This window comes from Micromys minutus (genome assembly GCF_963924665.1).
Source record: "Micromys minutus genome assembly, chromosome: 22".
Taxonomy (NCBI): Eukaryota; Metazoa; Chordata; class Mammalia; order Rodentia; family Muridae; genus Micromys; species Micromys minutus.
Genome location: NC_137957.1, coordinates 24,930,932 through 24,950,100, shown reverse-complemented (window position 1 = coordinate 24,950,100; position 19,169 = coordinate 24,930,932). Strand labels below are relative to the sequence as shown.

Sequence of the window (19,169 nt, the reverse complement as noted above, 5' to 3'; positions counted from 1 at the left end):
CTCTGAAGTACAGACAGATGCTCCTAAAGGTACATTAAAAATTAAGACAATGTTTTGAAAGCTGGGAGGTAATTTCTAAGTGATTGGTAAGGAACCAACACGGAAGAAGAAAATTGTTTTCTTTCCTTTAAAACTTTAATTCAAAATAATTTAATTTAAAGATTTTAATATAGGAAGGTTTGAACAAGCATAAAAGCTTTATGGTATATTTTTGCACAGTGTTAAATTCCAAAAATAAGAAATACCAAGTGTTCAATGTGTCTGTTTTTGTAACCCAATCTGACGACCCAATCTGATGATGTGCTTTAGAGTGATGAAAATGAGCAAGAGCGGCAGTCGGACACTGAGGACACCTCCAGCAAGAGGGACACTCAGGTGAGCAGCGTGTGTGTGTGTGTGTGTGTGTGTGTGTGTACAGCATCTCAGTCAAGCTCAGCTGTGTGCACTGTGCCTACAGTGTGCTTAGAGAGTGTTGGGTCATGTGAGAGGTGCTTGATTCAGGTTGGGACGAGGTGGTTAGGACAGAGAATATTTGCAGGTGATAAGAGGAGGGTTGCTTTACTGATGAACAACAGCCGTCAAAAAGCTTAAATTTACAAGGAAAGAAGGAAAACGTGAAATAAGTGTAATTGGCCAAGGCACACTCATAGTGGCAGAGATCTAGAAGCCAGAGGCGCGGGGTTTATTTCTAAAGGTGTGATGTGTGTTTAGAGTAGATTCTCCAAAGGATTTTTTTTATTAATCATTTTTTAATTTCACACAATCAAGTTTTGTCTGGAAAGACACCTCCTTGGAGGTACAGCTGCACCTTTTCCCCGTGGTGATCTTATCCTTTGCATTTTCTGCTGGCTGTCCAGTAAGAAAAGATGTAAAGGCTCTGTTCATTCACACAGTATTAACCTGTGTGGCACGAATTAGCTCTCTACAGCCTAAAAGGTGGTTAATGTTATCCTTTTCATTTCTGGTGTGGAGCTCCTTCCTAGAGAGCTGTTATATATATATATATTTTTTTTTTTTATGTTCTCAAGAGTATGAAGCAATTTAAAATAGCAACTGGACTAGGCGACTGACTAGAATTTGAGCAGGGAAAACTCACTTGCCGCATGGGGCCTGATGATCTAACTTTGATCCATAAAACCCAAATGGTAGAAGAGAGCCCCCACCACTACCACACACATGGCAGCATCATTGGTATCAAATTTCAATTTAAAATATCAGAAGCCTTAAGAAAATGTTCAGGGGTTAGAGAGATGGCTCAGTGGTTAAGAGCACTGACAGCTCTTCTAGAGGTCCTGAGTTCAAATCCCAGCAACCACATGGTGGCTCACAACCATCTGTAATGGGATCCAATGCCCTCTTCTGATGTGTCTGAAGACAGATACAGTGTACTATTATATAAAACATAAATAAGTAAGTCTTTTTCAAAAAAAATGTTAAGATTTTTACCTTATTATTTCCACTTCTAGTTAGTTATTCCTGAGGTTGTCAATGAGGTATATAAAGATAACTTTATGGAAAATACATTGTAACATTGCGTGTAAAAGTAAAACATTGGAACTAGAGGAACTAAATGCATATGCAAAGGTTTCTGTTATTTGTATGGATATTTTTTTAAAGATTTATTTATTCATTACATATAGAATTTGAGTGGTTCCTGATTGCTAGATGCATTCAACAAAACTAGTAATAAATATGGCATGTACATATTTAAGTTGTCTGAATATCTTATAGAGTTCAATATCTTTACATTTTAATTTTTTAAAGTTGATAATTTTTTTAAAAACTAAAGTCAATAAAATAAAAATTTAAGTACTGAAAGCAAGGGCAAAATTAATTTTAAAAGGAAATTTGAACAGGCATTTTAGTCTGAAAAAATTAAACAGTTCTGACAGAACATAGTAATTTTAGATCTTGTCAGAATTACAAATATCCAAACTCAAGAGTCTTAACAAACTAATTTTGAATTGTTATTTTATGGAAAATTATACATTAAGTGATAAAAGGGGGAAACTAAGTACCCCCCCCCCAAAAAATTTACATTCATCACTGTCTTAATTAGGATTCCTATTACTTTAGTGAAACACAATGACCCAAAAGCAAGTTGGAGAAGAAAGGGTTTACTCAGTTTACCCTTCCATGGCACTGTTCATGATTTGAAGGAAGTCAGGACAGATAAGCAGGGCAGGAACCTGGAGGTAGGCGCTGATACAGAGGTCATGAAGAGATGCTACTTACAAGCATTCTCCCCGACTTGCTCAGTCTACTTTCTTGTAGAACACAGGACCACCAGCCCAGGGATAGCTCTAGCCACAATGGAGTGAGCCGTCCCCAGTTCATCACAAATTGAAAAGGTGCCTTACAGCTGAATCTCATGGAGGCATTTCCTCACCTGATGAGGCTCCTTCCTCTCTGCTGGTTCAGCTTTGTGTCTAGTATAATCCCAATTAAGAATATTTATCTTAGCAGTCTTTTCATGATAAGATAGGAACTTGAATGATACATGCTGGAAATAGTCATTTTGTATGGCTTAATTGCTAAATCTTGAATATAAAGCAAGGTGTTTAAAATGTTAAATAGTGTATATGCTATCCTATAGAGATGATATCCATCCGGTTGCCTCATATTAATGTCTTTAAAAACGAGTCAAGTGCTTGCAAGTAAATTTGTACTGATGTCTCCTTTTCCTGCTGAGTGATTATAAGCAATACATAGTCCTTAGTCCTTTTTACTTTTCTTCTATCTACACAATAAATACACTTAGTTTTATAGGAACTCAACAGAAAATTGTATTGTTTTAAACATGCAAAAATATGTAGTGATTGTGTATTTTACAATCTCCCTTAAAATGAGCATACTTCAAAGAAAGCATGGGTGATGGATGTGGTGTGAACATCATTGGTGCACTGGGTTGTCTTTCTTAATTTCAGTTAACAGTTTAATGAAAGACTAAAGCTTACTATGCTTTTTTTGGTTTTTGTTTTTTTACTTTCTAGACGGATTCTGTTTCCAGGTATGTTTATCTTTTTTTCCTGACAGTCTTTTCTCATTTTTACTGTTGATAAAGAATATGTTGCTGGATGCTTACAGATTGTGTAAATTTATAAAAATCTGAAAAATTGTAGATGGCCTAGGCTGGAAGTTGGCTCAGCAGGTGAAGTTCTTGCTGCCAAGCCTAAGGGCCTGAATCAATGGCCAGGACCCACACAGTGGAAGGGGAGCCACCTCTCTCAAGTTGTCCTCTGCCTTGTGCGTGTGTGCAATTGTGGCATGTACACACAGCACAAAAGAGCAAGTTTTGAAAATACACAAACTTTTTAAAATTATGTATGATGACCATATAATTCTATGTTAAGGGGTATCACTTTTAATTCATTGATCAGTATAATAAGTTACTGTGGCTAATGTTAACAAATCTCTACACTAGTACTCCTATTTTTTAGGCTTTCCCATGTTTCCAATTTCAGCATTAACCATCTCATTATTAATATCAGAAACTGATAAAAATCCACACCCAGCCAAAATAGTGAATTGAGTATTCAACATCTTCACCTTAAAAGAAAATGAATGGTGAAGGTATATTTTCACATCATCCAGCTCAAGATCACTTTGGCCTTGATTGTAGTCTTGATCCATTTCCCTTGCCCACAGCTGGTGACCACAGGCCTTGTGAGACAGAATAAATTTTATTTACTGATGATTCTCTGAACTGAAATATAAAGCAGTTGCACTGAGCCAAATAACTAAAGAATTCACAGTTCCTGATAGCATGCTTCCTTTTTAAAGCAAACCTTTTATTTAGCATTTAGGATATTTATGCATTAAACATTACTGTATGCCACCAAAAAAGGAAAAGTGTGACCAGATAGACTATAATGAGTCATGGTATAAATTGTTATAACGTGATAAGATATGAAAAGGACATTTAAACTTTAAATAATTTCACAATATGAAAACAGCCTTGACTTTTATGTATAGAAATTAAGGATAACTTCCCATTTATTATATATCACAAAATTGATAATAGCTTACAGAGACTATTACCACCTGGGAATATCAAGATGATACCTAATCAGTGTGTACTAATGTAATTTGTGGAAGACCATAGTAAAGTTCCTGTATCCAACTCATCTTTTGAAGGTATGACAGCAGCTCCACGTCATCAAGCGACCGGTATGATTCTTTGCTGGGGCGTTCTGCTTCATACACTTACTTAGAAGAAAGAAAACCGTACAGTAGCCGGCTAGAAAAGGATGACTCGACTGACTTCAAAAAGGTGTTTGGGTTATTTAGTTTTTGTTTTTGTATATATTTGTGTGTGTGCGCGCGCACATTCACACACATGCTCACTTGCTATTTATATTTTAACACTATTCTGAAAAACTTGCTTATAAAAAGTTCATTATTTTGAAATAACTTATTTTATTATTAGTTTCTGGCAGCTAATAGGAGGAAACATGCCCAGGGCTTTATATTTGTTGTGTCTGTCTTGCTGGAAGGAGCTAGAAAGGGCATTCAGAAGAGCACAGTGTGAGTCTGTGCACACACACATTTGTTCCATTCTTTTTCACTTGAGATTTTATTAGTTTAGATGCAGTCTTGCTATTTATTAGCCTCAAACTTGGAAGTTAAATCTAAGCAACTTGTATTTATTTAAATAATTAGAATATATTTTCAGGGTTGGAGAGATGGCTCAGCAGTTAAGAGCACTGACTACTCTTCCAGAGGTCCTTAGTTCAAATCCCAGCAACCACATGGTGGCTCACAACCATCTGTAATGAGATCTGATGCCGTCTTCTGGTGTGTCTGAAGACAGCAACACTGTACTTTATATAATAAATATATAAATAAATAGATAAATAAATAAACAATTTTTAGAGAATATTTTTTCAGTACAGTCTTTATAGTACACATCTACGTTAATGTTTCTATTTTAATATTGTAGTCATTGAGGTCTCTTCACTAGAACAACAAAAGTAATCTGTTCTTCATTAATTTTTCTAGCTTTATGAACAAATTTTAGCTGAAAATGAAAAACTAAAGGCACAGCTACATGATACAAACATGGAGCTAACGGATCTAAAGTTGCAGTTGGAAAAGGCCACCCAGGTTTGTACCAGGCTTTTCTCTTTGTTAGTCTCCAGGTAGCAGGATGATTTAGTATACATAAAAGCTTTACATTTAATTTTTCTGTAATATGAGTTTTGAACATGTATTTGGTTATTTATAATGCTTTACTTAGGAATAAGGGGGAATCAGCATTAATAAAAGTTAGCTGATTATGGAATATAGAAATACAGAAGAAAAGTCATATAGAAAGAATTCAAAAGTTTTTTGTGATGCAGAAAATCAAACCCTAAACTTTGCACACATAAGAGCTCTATGTCAGAGCTGCAAGCATTTGCAGCCTCCCAAATTTCTTTATAGTAATTAGTATGTGAGACTGGACTCAGGTATATCAGAGCAACCAATAACCTTTTCACAGGGGTCTCCTACAGCTATCCAAAAATGTAGATATTTATATTTCAGTTCTTAACAGTAGCAAATTACAGTCACCAAATCACATAATTAATTTTCTGGTTGGGGGTCACAGAATTCAGAATCTCATCTACATGGTGGTTCACAATGGTCTGTAACTCCAGTCCATGACACCTGATATCCTCTTCTGACCCCCACAGACATTTTGGGCACATGGTGCACAGACATACAGGCAGAGAAAATACCCACATACATACACACACACATAAAGTTTTTTTTTTAATTGTAAAAAGTGCATATGTATTATAAAGAGTTTCTATTGTTCAAGTAAAAGTTACCTGAGCCACTAGCTCATCAGTTAAGCATGTTTTCTGCTAATCTAGGGGTCCAAGGTCAGTTCATAACAATCAAGTGTCTAGCAGTTGCCTGTAAATACCAGCTACAAAGTATCTGATACCCTTTTCTGACCTCTGAAGGAACTCATGCCCATCCTTTCTGTATCTATCTCTCTGTCTCCTTAGAAAGCTCTTCTGTAATCACTCCTGATAATGTTTACTCTTTTGTATCTTCTTTCTGTGGAGCAGCTTACAGATGACAAAACTCAGATTTTTGTTAGAAACTTTGAATTATTTCCCAGGGTCTTTTCCCACGGAACACTATATTTGAGAAATAGTGTATCTCTTCTTCCATTGCTTCATCATCTTAAATAAGAAAACAAAAAATTCATGAAAGAATGAAAGGGGCTACATGTTTTATAACTTGAAGACTTTTGCAGAACTCTATATGTTAAAGACTCTAAGGGCGCTTTAATTCTTACAAGCTTGTTAAGCAATTATGAGATCCAGACATGAAAGAATTCATCTAAAATTGACTGTTCATCTCTATGAAATATACTGCATGCTTTTTTAGCCAGTTTTCATACCTGCCTTTTATTTCTTAAAGTTAGTTTTCTGTATTGAACTCTTGGTCTTTCCCCTCTGATTTCGAACTACTGCTGTTTATAAAGCAATTGTCTACGAACAACAGAGGCTGTGTTAAATTCCAAAGTCATTTAAAAGATGCAGTCTTTTGAGAGGTTTTTTGTGAAGATAAGCAGACTAGGAAGACAGAAGGCAGTAGCACACTTCATAGTATGGTGTTGAAATGACTCGGAATGCCCCTCAGGCTGTTTAAGGCCAGGCTTCGAGCATAGCAAATACACAGAATGTTGTTTTAGTTCTAGGGTTTCAGTCATGTTTTCTCAGAAAAATTACCGCTTCCCATTTACCTGGAGTGATGCTGTTCTGTCACATGGTGAATCAACTAAGCTGTTTGTTCACTGCTGAATTTGCTAATATGTAGGTGTTCCTCCTTTTCTTTGTCACCTAATTTTTTTTTTTTTTTGGTTAGGTTAAGTCCGATTAATTCTATTTCTTATTCAGACTCTGTAGGAGGAAAATTGATAATAGTCAGTTATTATCCCATCTGGATCTGCTTGGTACAGTAACGAGTTGGATGTGGTCTTGTGCTTAGCATCGGTCACTAGCTTATAGCTTATAGAAGAATGCCTTGGAGTGGAGGCTGTAGCTCAGTAGTAGGGAGTGTGCTGAAGTCTGGGTCTGAAAGAAAAGAAGATATTGTTTTGCAACCATAGATACATACAGATTTCTGACTCTGTAGTCAGAGAAGCAAATCTCTGAGTGACCTGCTGAGTACTGTCTGTCGTCCAGCTGCTTCCTACAAAGCCATTCCACCTGCTAATAAGCCTCCTTTATTCAAGGGTGCTGGAATCTGATGGATTAAGAAGGAAGTAAGCATCTCAGGGAAGGCTGCAGTGTCCTTCGTGCCCTTGGAGGTGCTCCATTTCACTCTGTAAAATGACAGCTCTGAGGGCTGCCCATTCTTACACATCACTTTTATTATCTCAGCACATACCCTTTTTAGTTTTTATTTCTTCACTTAATTTGCCTATTATACCATTTGAATCTGTATTAATGCCACCTGAAAACTTACTTTTTTTTGAAAACTTATTTTTTATAGCATCCTCTAGGTTACTGCATGTATATTTTTTTTTCTTTATTGCAGAGACAAGAACGATATGCTGATAGGTCACAATTGGAGATGGAAAAAAGGGTAAGTGTCCCTCTTACTGAATCAGTAATTTTTGGAAAGGTGACATTAAATTTGGTTTTGTTTCTCTAGATAGTAGTTGGGAATTGCAAACCAGAAGAAATGTTGATATAGGAAACCCTTACATCATTTTTGTTTTTTACAATATTTTTGTTGGCTGAGGTATTTTACTTGTATTTCTCTCTAGTCATTGCTCCAGAGTCATAGGAAAAGTCTGAAAACTTGAGACTGTAACAGTGATCCAGATGTTGAAATGAAATGAATCCTTACAGTGCAGCACATCCAAGCAGCAGCTAGACTTACAGGGTATAGAAAAAAAGAATGCATATTGTGATTACTATGATGCTTCTTGCAGCCCAAGAATATGTATGAGAAGCAGTTGATGTGGAAGCATTTTTCTTCCCCAACATGTTTTTTAATTACCAATTTGACTTTTCATGAAAAACAATAAAATGGTACAGAATAAAATAAAATATTCTACAGTCAATATCTGTGGTGTTTATTGAATTGTTCTGTATAATAGTTCCTCTTTTATTACAATTTCAGCAAATTTTAAAGCATAGTATTTAGACATCTTTTTTAAAGAATGGTGTAACTAGTAGTTGCTAAAAGTTCAGAATTACGTATTTTATTAAATTTAATGTTATTGCATATTATTCATATTGCTATATATCTACTAATATATATAACACTGAATTTTGTCCCTAAAACATATAGGGCGACAAAGATCAGTTCTACCTGTATAAATAGCTGATATGGAAAACATAGTGAAATAGAATAAAATTTATATTTGTTTCACAACAACACTTTGAAGAACATTTCAAAGTCGGTGATTATTACATAACTTTAAGAACAAGAAGAAAGTAAAATCATCAGTGATATTATCAAGTATGGGTAATTTCTCATTCAGTGCCTATCATGGTGCACACACACTTATATCCTGTTCTCACCTGACCTTGTTTCTGCTTATCAAGTGCAGATAAATTACAAGTAGCTAATGTACTCCTGTTTAATAGGCTTTAGTGATTACAATTTAATTAATATACAGATTAATGTTAAGAGGTGCTAACATTCAGTGTTATCCATATGTAAGGCAGACATTATACTAAGCAGTTTACATGTATGGTTTTCAGTTTAACTATTAACAGTTTCTTTGAGCTACTAGGATTAGGCAGTTGGAAAGAGTGTTCCAGTATTGCCCCTATAATTGATTTAAAATCTTAAATACACCTAGTAAAATTTGAGGTTTGTAGAAGTATTGCCTATCAGTCCAGAAGAAAGGGGGCGGGCTCTACAAAGTTGTAAGGATCATATAAAGCTATATTTGCTGATATGTTGCGAAGTACAGTGGTTTATGTGAATTTGTCATGGTTGTGTTCATAGCTAGAAGGAAGGTCTTTTATAAATAACATTTATGTCTATAATAATTTTAAGCATGTTGATATAAGTGGGCCTCTATCCCTCTTTTAAAAGCACATGCCCTAAACACATTGACATTTATAATAATTGTACTACATCACTAAATATTAACATTAACTGTTAATCTGGGAAAGAATGTCATTGAAATAGTTTGTGTTGTTAAACTAAATGTAAATGGTTTGTATCTGAAAGGTGACCGGCAAGAGTCAGTATCTTCTGGGCGGTATGACCTAACCAGTTTTACAAGTTCATCAATGACTGCTGCTTGCCTCGCTTAACACTTTAGAGATGCTATCATATAAGGGAGAATAAAACTGGACACTGCGATGATACATTGTTTGTTGGCTTTGCCTGATTTAAAATAAATGCTGTAGTTGCTCCTCTATTCACTGCATTAATGCTACACAGTATCAACCTCCATGACTAAGTCTGTACAGCTGTAGTGAACCAATAACTGACTCACAGTACACACTGTGAGTGGAGGGAATGAGGTTCTCTGGGGTCCTTTGTAATTGGGAAGCACAGTAGTCTAGGCATGTTTGCTTCTCGCCCCTCTGCTCCTGACACCGCAGCACACGTGCTTCTTTGTGTGTGCGTGTTTTCTACATAGTCCTCAACTGTGACATTGGCTGACTCTGTCCCTGAGTTTATCTGAACTGGAAAAACAGTCGTTTGAATTTGTTGCGTAACATCCTACCAGAAAGACAGAACATTAAAGAAAGCGCCTATGGGAAGTAATTCAAAGACCTTTACCTTATTTCCCAGTTCTGGAAGCTCCCACACAGCACCGGCATCACATCTTCTGTTCACTGCTCTTGATTTTATCTGTAATGCTCAAGTGTCACCATGTCACAGTACAGAGTGTGGACATACCTGAGCACTTACTGTTCTCCTCTGTTGATCTAGGAGCGAAGAGCTCTAGAAAGAAGAATATCTGAAATGGAAGAAGAGCTCAAAGTAAGTAAGCTGTACTGTAGAGCACTGCCGTCCTGTCTGTCTCCCCACAGCCGCTTGTTAGCTCTCTGCTCACGTTTCTCTTTCTTCATTTAGTTAGCTCTTAGTAATCTAGAAGAGGAATTCAAACGTACAGTGTTTTTTATTACGTTGTTATGTTTATATTTGTGTGGGTGCACATGCAATGTGTGAATGTTGCGGTCAGAGAAAGGAGTCGGTTCTCTCCCTTCGTGTGCATCCTGGGAACTGAACTCAGGCCATCGGGCTTGGAGGCAAACCCTTTTCCTCTGAGCCATCTTGCCAGCCCAAGACCATCTTCTTAATTACAATTTCTATTATTTTTTGAGAGTTTTATACCTGTAGGCAATTCATTCTGGTTACTATCATCCCCCACCTTCTATTACATCACTCCCTGTGTGGCCTCCCCTGCTCTTTTCCCTACAAGCTCCCTTCTGAACATTCCTGTCTGTTCTGTCTTCTCACCTCCTGAAATTGACCAGCACCATCTGTGTTTTGACAGTGGGTTTGTTTTCGTTTCATTTGGTTTTTAAAGACAGTGACTCACTGTGTAGCTCTGGCTGTCCTGGAACTCACTATATAGACCAAGCTGGCCTTGAACTCAGAGATCCTCCTGTGTCTGCTTCCTTAGTGGGAGTCACTTCATCTGGTGACCATGGGTTTGGAAGTACTAATCCATTTCTGTGGTGCTTCCAATATCCCTGTATAAAAAAAAATAAGTAGTTATAGGATGTATATAGTTCTATTATATGTATATAGTTATAGGATGTATATAGGTTTATTAGTTCTACACATTTCCATCCGTAGTTCAGTATTGCTATAGAGGACAAGAAAAGATAAAAATCTTCTTTAGATACTGAGGCTGGGAATATAAATCAGTTACAGAGAAGGAGCCATCCCTAGAGACTCTCCATTTGGTCTTCAGTGAGAGCGACAGGCAGAAGTATCAGTCTCCGTCACCTGGGTCTTCTTGTGCATGTGGAACAGAGCAGAGGAACAGCATGGTGTAGTTAATTGGTTAACTGTTAGCACTTTGTCTTATATAGTGTGTGCGTGTGTGTGTGATGTGTCTTGTCACATAATTGATAGTATAAAAAATGATACCCTTATTAGCACCTCAGAATTATGCTTATGAAATTAAAATTTCAAGTTTTAAACATTTCACTGAATTAGTTTGTAATTAGACCATTATTTTTAATTAGCTTTGAAAAGTAGAAACAAATCTCTTGTGATGTATTGCCTAGCTTGACATGGAATTTTAGCGATAAATTGTTTACTGTTCTAAATGTGTTGGAGTATTCCTTTAAATTTTCTTTTCTTTTTTTTTTTTTTAGTTTATTTCCTGTTTATGTTCTTATTGTACATTTGAGTATTTTCTTATTTTTTTTTATTCTTATTTCTTTATGTTCTGATTCCTGCAGAACCTGCACCAAATAAACCAAATTGAAGCTCTGAAAGAGCTAAATGAGAGGCTGCTGGCTGAGAATAGGGCCTTGACCAGAGTGGTAGCCAAGCGCTCAGGGTTCTATAGGCAACTGCAGTCTGTGAACCTGTAATTTATAGTTTCATCATTTCTTCTTGGTAGAGCCAGGCGGGTGTTTTTATGTTAGTAAGCGTGTTTTTGTAAAAGCTCACAACTACAAATTAATACCATGTGTCCAGAACTATCACATATATAACTGTTTAATTATGCATGGCTTCTCAGAACATTAAAATTATCACTAATTGTATATCAAAACTGATAAACCACAGTAAAATTGGGGAATGATTTAGGAATTAAAAGACTTCTTTGTCCTTTGTAAAGTCCATTCATATTTCTTTAGCTTCAAACATAATTTAGATATACCTAGGATTTGTCATCGTTTATGAAGTACAAACCAAGTAACATCCAAGTTAGGCTGGAGATTGAGCTAGCCCTGTCTGCCTTTGAAAGTAGTGTCGTTTGTGCTCAGCCCTCAGTGTGACCCTCTCTTCACTGTTGGTTGGCAGCCTCCTGGCTCTGAATTATCCCTGAACACTGAGCTCAGGAAGAACTGGCTCACTAAAACGGTCCCTCTTCTCCTAGGCATGACTTAGATGGGTAGTGTTACAAGTTTCATTTTTGTTCTTTTAATGTATCAGTGTCACAGGACATTCAAAAAGGAGAATTAAATATTTTTGGAAAATACAATTTAATGTCCAAAATAAAAACTTTCATTTTCTGTCAACATGCCAAAATGCATAGTTTCCATTACCCTTAGTAGAAAGTTAATTTCTAACATCCCCACCCTCGCCTTTAGTTTGTCTGTGCAGCAAGAGAATATTGAATTGTTTTTTTTTTAAATATATACTACTCTATATACATTGATTATTCCCATTTAATGTGTGCCTCTCTTGGATCTATTAGGCCATCAGACATGGATGAGAAATTCTATTAATAACTAAGAATGAGTCCTCAGGTTTTTTCTAGTTAAGCTGGTTTTTTGTTCAGTGGTAGTGTTACTGGCTTAGGTGTTGGCAGGAGCTGTGGACGAAACTCACTTTATGGTTGTCCTAACAACAGGCTTCATCTCATGGCTGCTCTAACACTATGTGCGTGTAAGTCATAAAACCAAGTAGTCTCGTGGATTCAAGTGGATAATTTTGAGAGATAAACTTCCATCCCATCATTTATTACACTAATTGGCTTATAAGCAGTGTTCTTTCCTTCATGGTATATGTTTTAGACATTAGAAACACATATAACTGACAAAGCTTGATCATTTGTTTTGTGGTGAGTTTGTAACATTTGTGAAGAAGGGTGCTTTGCCTTTTGTACTGAAATGGAACTTTTTCCTTGTATTGTTTTTCTCCTCATAGATGTTACCAGACTTAAAAGCAGACAACCAGAGGCTAAAAGATGAAAACGGGGCCTTGATCAGAGTTATAAGCAAACTTTCCAAGTAGGACAGAAAGCAAACAAGCAGAGCAGCAGGACTTGCACACACTCCCCAGTGGACCACATTGGCAGTCACTGGACACCGGAGAGAACCCTTGGAGACTGTCATTTTCCGATTTCCTGCCAAACGCCCTCTTACCTAGGAGTTCTGTTTCGTTGAATTTTCTGCCCCCACCCCCTTGGTTTTCAAGACCATTGTTTCATGTTAAAGCAGCTGCTGAGAAGATTTTTTTTCAATGACTGAGAAAACTTGTTTACAGCTCCAGCAAATAAAGAAAGTGTTCAAGGCCAGACATGCCTCAGATATTTAACCAGTAAGCCTTAGTTGTACATAAATACTTTTGTGTCAACAAAAACTCCCAGCTCTCACAGAAGACAGTTAGTCAACAGGTTTTGTTGTTGTTGTTGTTGTTGTTGTTGTTGTTGTTGGGTTTTTTTCTTCTTCCTTTTTTTTTTCTTTTTTTTGATGTGCCACGGTTTCTAGTTTCTCAATATTTAAATTGTTTGCTTTCCCATCTGAGTTTGGTTTGTACTTTCTTTCTTCTAACTCTCTGTGTGTCAGTCTCTGTTCACAGCCTTCTCCTTACAGAACACTTGCTCTTCAGGGCGTCTTGTCACGTTAGGCTGGCCCGTTGTCCCCCACCTGGAGCACTTGCTGTCACTGTGTGTGCAGTACGAGTTTATCTCCTCCATGAGTACTTTAACGTCCATCAGATCTGTTCTTGTGTGAGTCCCATCTTCTGCCCTCATTTGTCACTTTTTTTTTATTGTAGTATAAGATGCTAGATTCTGTATTTTCACATTGATTTTAGCAGGTACTGAGTGATGCTGTATATATGAATAAGTGTCTGGTTTTGATTTTTAGACCACCACATGGCATGCTTGACTTTCCTGAATTAATGTCTGCTACTGCACAGTAGGCTACTCCATAACGGTGTTTAGAACAAAACTTGCTAGCAGAAGGATCTGCAAAGCTACACGGTTATGGAGCCCTATCTTTACAAGTTTTCTACTGTAAAGTGCTTTTACTTTTGTTCTCATTTGGTAGTATTCAAACCTAATTATAAACTTGCATAAGATAATTGCTTCACATTTCACATGCCTATATTTATCCGAGTGCCGTCTAAAACTGTTGTGCTAGCCAAAGTAGTGGTGTGAGATCCTTTGCAGACTTAATCTGTGAGTAATGTTAGGTGCACTGTTATTGCCACGTGAAAAGGCATCAGCTTTGATACCACCGTCCTGTTCAGACCATTTTTATACATTTCAGTGGCCTTTTTTTAAGGAAAAAACTACGCAGAATGAAGTCCATAATGAAAGTGGCTTTTATTTGAACAAATAACTTTTATATTTTCATCAAACCATGCAAAAAAAAAATTACATCTTCCTGGCACATAACTGTCTCCTTAACCACTGAACAGTTTAGCCATTTGAATAAATTGTACATTGTAAAGCTTATAGTAGCTGATTGTATTATTGAGTGTATTGTATACTATATTAAATGTGAATTTGTACCCCTTCATTTTAAAAGGTCATGTGTTCTACTGCCTATTTTAGATTACTTTGGGGTGGGAAAGGGTGTTTTGGTAAGTGGAATTTAAGTCCTCTCTCTTGATTGGTTTTATGAAGATATAAGGTTATACTCTTACTACCAAGCTCAGGATTCTTGATTTTAAAGGTACAAGGATAGGTGTGAGGGTTTTATTCTGGTTATATTTGGACTGTATGAATGGTGGGTCTGAATACAAAGTATTTCACGGTCTAATTGGGGAGGTAAAATACACAGATAATTGATCCGTTTGAGTGACTGCAACGTGCTCTGGGTGCACAACAGTTAGGCATGCTGTGGTTTATATTTGTGAAGTTTGGATGCCTGTGAAGAATGATTAAATACATGTTTCTAATATTTTAGTGTTTTGTATTTAGGTTATTTATTCTTTGTATCTAAAATTGAACAGCTACTGTGCTATATTGACTTTATTGGTAGTACTGAGCAGACCTTGTTTCTGCATGAAACTAGTTGCAAAACCCACTATTTTGGAAATTTAAAAAAATGTATTTTGACATATACAAATAAAATGAATAAAACTATTTTAAATGTGTGAACTTTTAATGAAAAGTTTAAATTTTGTTCTGAGATATTTAAATTCTGCATGGGTATTTTTTCACTAAATGCTTTACTTGGATACCAGTTTGAATAATTTTTTGGAATTGTAATATTGTGATAATTTGCACAGCAATGTACATGCTTCTCTGTAAATGCGAACTTAACTGCCGTATTTATGCAATATGTGTACCAATTTGGACAAATGTTTATGTATTTTACATAAAGCTATCTGTATGCGGAATCTGAGAACTAGTTTTTTATGCCAAGTGGATAAAAATAATGGTAACTGAGATTCACGACAGTTGCTTTGTAGCATGAGACTCCATTTCCAAAAACATTTGCAGTGTTTAAAAACTAAACTTCTGGTTTTTTTCCTTAGCTATAAACACAGGGTTAATATGCACAAAGATACTGTTCTGCTGAACTTTGAACTTTTTTTCGTTACTATTAGATTATTTTCCGTCTTAGGTTTGTCCAGGGTTCTGTTTTCCAGCTCAGCTCCAAGTGCCTACATTGCACCTTTAACTTCCCATGTGGGCCTTTAGGTAGGGGTCCTAAAGTAAACCAAACTCTTTTCTCTAGATTTCCAGTACTTTGTACATTTTTATTCACAACATTGTCTGTATTGCTCTTGTTTTTAAAACGAAGAAAACCAGTTCATATCCAACTATCTTGAAAGCCAAGGGGAAGAGACACTCTGCAGAAGCATCCGAGAGAAGATGCCCATGAAGACTGAGGTGGGGCTTGCTCATGTTTAGGCTTCTTGATTGTTTTACCTAAAACTTGATTTCCACTGCTGGGCCTGGAGGCGTGTACCTATAGTCTGAGCAGCCGAACAATAAAGGCTGAATATCAGGTGTTCAAGGATTCTCTTAACTACACAGCAGGCTTGAAGCCAGACTACATGACATGAGATCCTGTCTCAAATAAGCAAGAGAAAAAGCATTGTATTGCCATTTAGTCTTCTGGCTTACTGAGACTGCCATGAATTCCAATACCAGCATGCACTGAAGCTGCTACCAGAGAAAATGCGCAGAGAGCCAGATTCTTCTCTCTAAACTGGACCTTCTTTACTTTCGTTTTAACTTTTATTCTTTTCTCATAAGACTAGGTATGTACCCTTATATCAAGGATGGATGCATCAACCCAGTAAGAGGAAATGGGTCCCAGGAGCAGGCAAAGGATCAAACACACACATACACACGCTCCCACTGTTGGAAATCCCACAAGAACGCCACACCACGCAACCATAACATTCACAGAGGCCCTAGCTCAGATCCATATAGGATCTGTGATTTTCCTTTCAGTCGGAGTACTTATGAGCCCCATGTAGTTTTGATTCTGTGAGCTGTGTTCACTTGCAATGTGGCTCCTACAGTCCTTCCTCCCCATCTGTGGAGTTTCCCTGGCTCCGCCTAGTGTTTGGCCATGAAGGATTATCTTCCATAAAGGCCACATAGCTTTGTGGATTTTCTCTGACCTTATGTGTAGAACACAAAGCAAACGTTTTGAGCAGATATTAACTGTCCACCAGTCCTGTCCTCCCATTGGAAACTTTTATTATAAGGAAGAAAGATAAGCTGATAGTCTTCTCTGAGGTGCTGTTTGCTGCTCTGTGTGTCTTCTGGATACAGATGTGCAGGGTGATAGCATACAGGAACGTGATCCTGCAGAAGTACTAGGTTTGGGATGAAGTATTATTTTCTTCAGTATCTCCATACTAATTCTATTGTTTTAGGAAAGCATTTCCACCGAATTTTCATGTAAATGATAGTGCCTTTTCTTGAGCAAATAACAAATGTTACATTGCTGCTTTGTGCCTAGAAAATAACCAGATTACAAAGTGCTAAAACTGCTTGGCAGAGAGTGACCCTAAAGTCTGGAAGGGCAAAGTTTTATTTTTGTAATGTAGTGATCTGTAGCCTTTAGGGTGGTGGGTTTGTAATGTGGTGACCTGTAGCCTTTGGGGTGGTGGGTTTGTAATGTAGTGACCTGCAGCCTTTGGGGTGGTGGGTTTGTAATGTAGTGACCTGTGGCCTTTGGGGTGGTGGGTTTGTAATGTAGTGACCTGTAGCCTTTGGGGTAGTGGGTTTGTAATGTAGTGACCTGCAGCCTTTGGGGTGGTGGGTTTGTAATGTGGTGACCTGTAGCCTTTGGAGTGGTGGGTTTGTAATGTAGTGACCTGTGGCCTTTGGGGTGGTGGGTTTGTAATGTAGTGACCTGCAGCCTTTGGGGTGGTGGGTTTGTTAGTTACTGTGCTCTAGTACTCAAACAGCTAGTTGATTCCTTGGTACAGATTCTGACCATGGCCAAAAATAAATAATGCTTGTAAAAGATTTCATATTCCTGTGTAGGAAAACAAAAGATTGTTTTCATAGTCTTCATAGAATTTTTTTTTCAGATGTCAATTGAAGCTAACTTTATTCCATGGTAAGATAGGCAGTTTTAATAGCTGTGGTATATTTTTCTGTCAGTGACCTTGTATGTAGAGTGCCAAATATATAAAAAAAAAAAAAACTAAATTTCTATAAGCTCATTGGGTACACCCACCCCCACCCCAAAGGACTCAAAACCAGCCTCCCCAAGGCTCTGTTGGATGGCATCACTACCTTTGGCCTAGTTTGTCATAGTTCTTGGGATGTGATCAGATCGTTGCTGTGTGTACAATGTGATCACATTGTACCTAGCCTGGTGCAGTTATATTGTGCCTGAAGGAATTTGTATTAGCCTAAATTTAAGTGTTACTACCCTGTTCAACAATGAAAAGAACTACTGTGATAACTTCATAACCCAAATTAGTTGAGAGTGTACAGTGCTTGTTTCTCAGGCATGAACACCTAGTTCCATCTTGCGAAGCCATATAAAAAGGCCGAATACGGTACCACTTCCTTGTTATCAGACTTGGGGAGGTGAAGACAGGGAGAGCCCTGGGCTCACTGCCCAGCCTCTCTAGCATAAATGGTTAGCTTCAGGACAGAGACTCTGTGTCACAGGTGTTTGACATTTTTGAGGGTGACACCTGAGGTGGTCCTCTGGCCATATATAGGCATTGCACATGCATGAACACACGTGCCCTTAAAAGTTTTTACAACTTTGGCCCTGTGTGCGTTTATAATTTCTAAAAATAAAGCAGTTTAAGCAGGTTATATTTGAACAGAACTGAAAAAGCTGTAAAACACAAGGCTTAAAAAATTGCAAACCTTTGACATAATGGAATTTCAAAGATTGTCAGCTCTAAGTACAGATCCTAGCTCCCCTTGAGAAATGTCAGTGTTAAATATCTTGTAGTATTAGGGGGGTTGGAACAACTCTTTCTGGCTAGAATACATTGGAAGAGGATCTTGAGATACTTCGCCATGAACATGTAATTGTTTTGTTTTGAGACTAGTGAGAAAGATGCGAGCGATGGGTTTCAGGGAGCTTTCTTGAGCACCATTGCAGATATGTGGAGAGAGTCCCTGGAATCCTGCAACCACATCTGTCCCAAGATTCCAAGGACACTCACCTTACCTGGGAATTTCTTATGAGCCTCAGCTGCTTGCTCTCATCAGAGAAAGGAATAGTAGCAGGACTTTTATAACTGTCACATGTAAATTGGCATGGCAGTTGGAATGGGCTATAGTGTTGTATTAATACTTACAAGTCATCATAAACTTGTAATCCCACCTTCAATCCCAACACTCAGGTGGCACTGACTGGCGGTTCTCTTGAGTTTGAGGCCAACCTTGTCTATATAGTGAGTTCCAGGTCTATATAGGGAGGACTACACAGTGAGACCCTGTCTCAAAAGACAAGAAGTTCATTGCTATTTGCTGTGTTCTATTTTTAATTAATATAGGTGGAATTTTAGGCTTATCAAAACATGCTGCTTAAACTATAATGGGGTCACCTTGATTGGTTTTTAGCCTTCAAGTCAGCCTATTCCATATTAACATCTTGCCTAGTTTGTTTTTAACCTGTGATCTCTCCATGTCTGAAGCTTGAGTCCTGCCCAGCTCCTTCCCCTGAACTGTCTGCTGTATTGCACCACGGGTACCTAGTCATGGCTTTACTGAGGCCAAGAGCAGGAAAGGGTGGGAGAAAACTACAGTATTTTTCTATGTGCCATACACTACACATGTCTATGAACTGAAATGTCGATATTTGGCACAGTGCCTGGCATTGATCGGC

General features: G+C 37.5%; 1 protein-coding gene across 12 annotated transcripts in view; it reads left to right on the top strand.

Annotated features, from left to right (window-relative positions):
• The window catches only part of PPP1R12A (protein phosphatase 1 regulatory subunit 12A), a gene marked incomplete at its 3' end in the record, with an annotated part of 99,433 nt that extends 84,244 nt beyond the window's left edge, over positions 1–15,189 (top strand). For 6 of the 12 annotated variants that reach the window (XM_080935680.1, XM_080935675.1, XM_080935679.1 and 3 more), the window contains 7 exons: positions 310–375; positions 2,994–3,010; positions 4,138–4,273; positions 5,002–5,106; positions 7,540–7,587; positions 9,910–9,960; positions 11,397–11,531. In XM_080935680.1, coding sequence (XP_080791806.1) covers positions 310–375; positions 2,994–3,010; positions 4,138–4,273; positions 5,002–5,106; positions 7,540–7,587; positions 9,910–9,960; positions 11,397–11,531 — 558 coding nt within the window. Of the gene's footprint in view, positions 1–309; positions 376–2,993; positions 3,011–4,137; positions 4,274–5,001; positions 5,107–7,539; positions 7,588–9,195; positions 9,227–9,909; positions 9,961–11,396; positions 11,532–12,813 lie in introns of those variants that run through there. The other 6 variants (XM_080935673.1, XM_080935671.1, XM_080935674.1 and 3 more) reach the window with 3 other exon arrangements.
• Between the last annotated feature and the right edge of the window lie 3,980 nt (positions 15,190–19,169).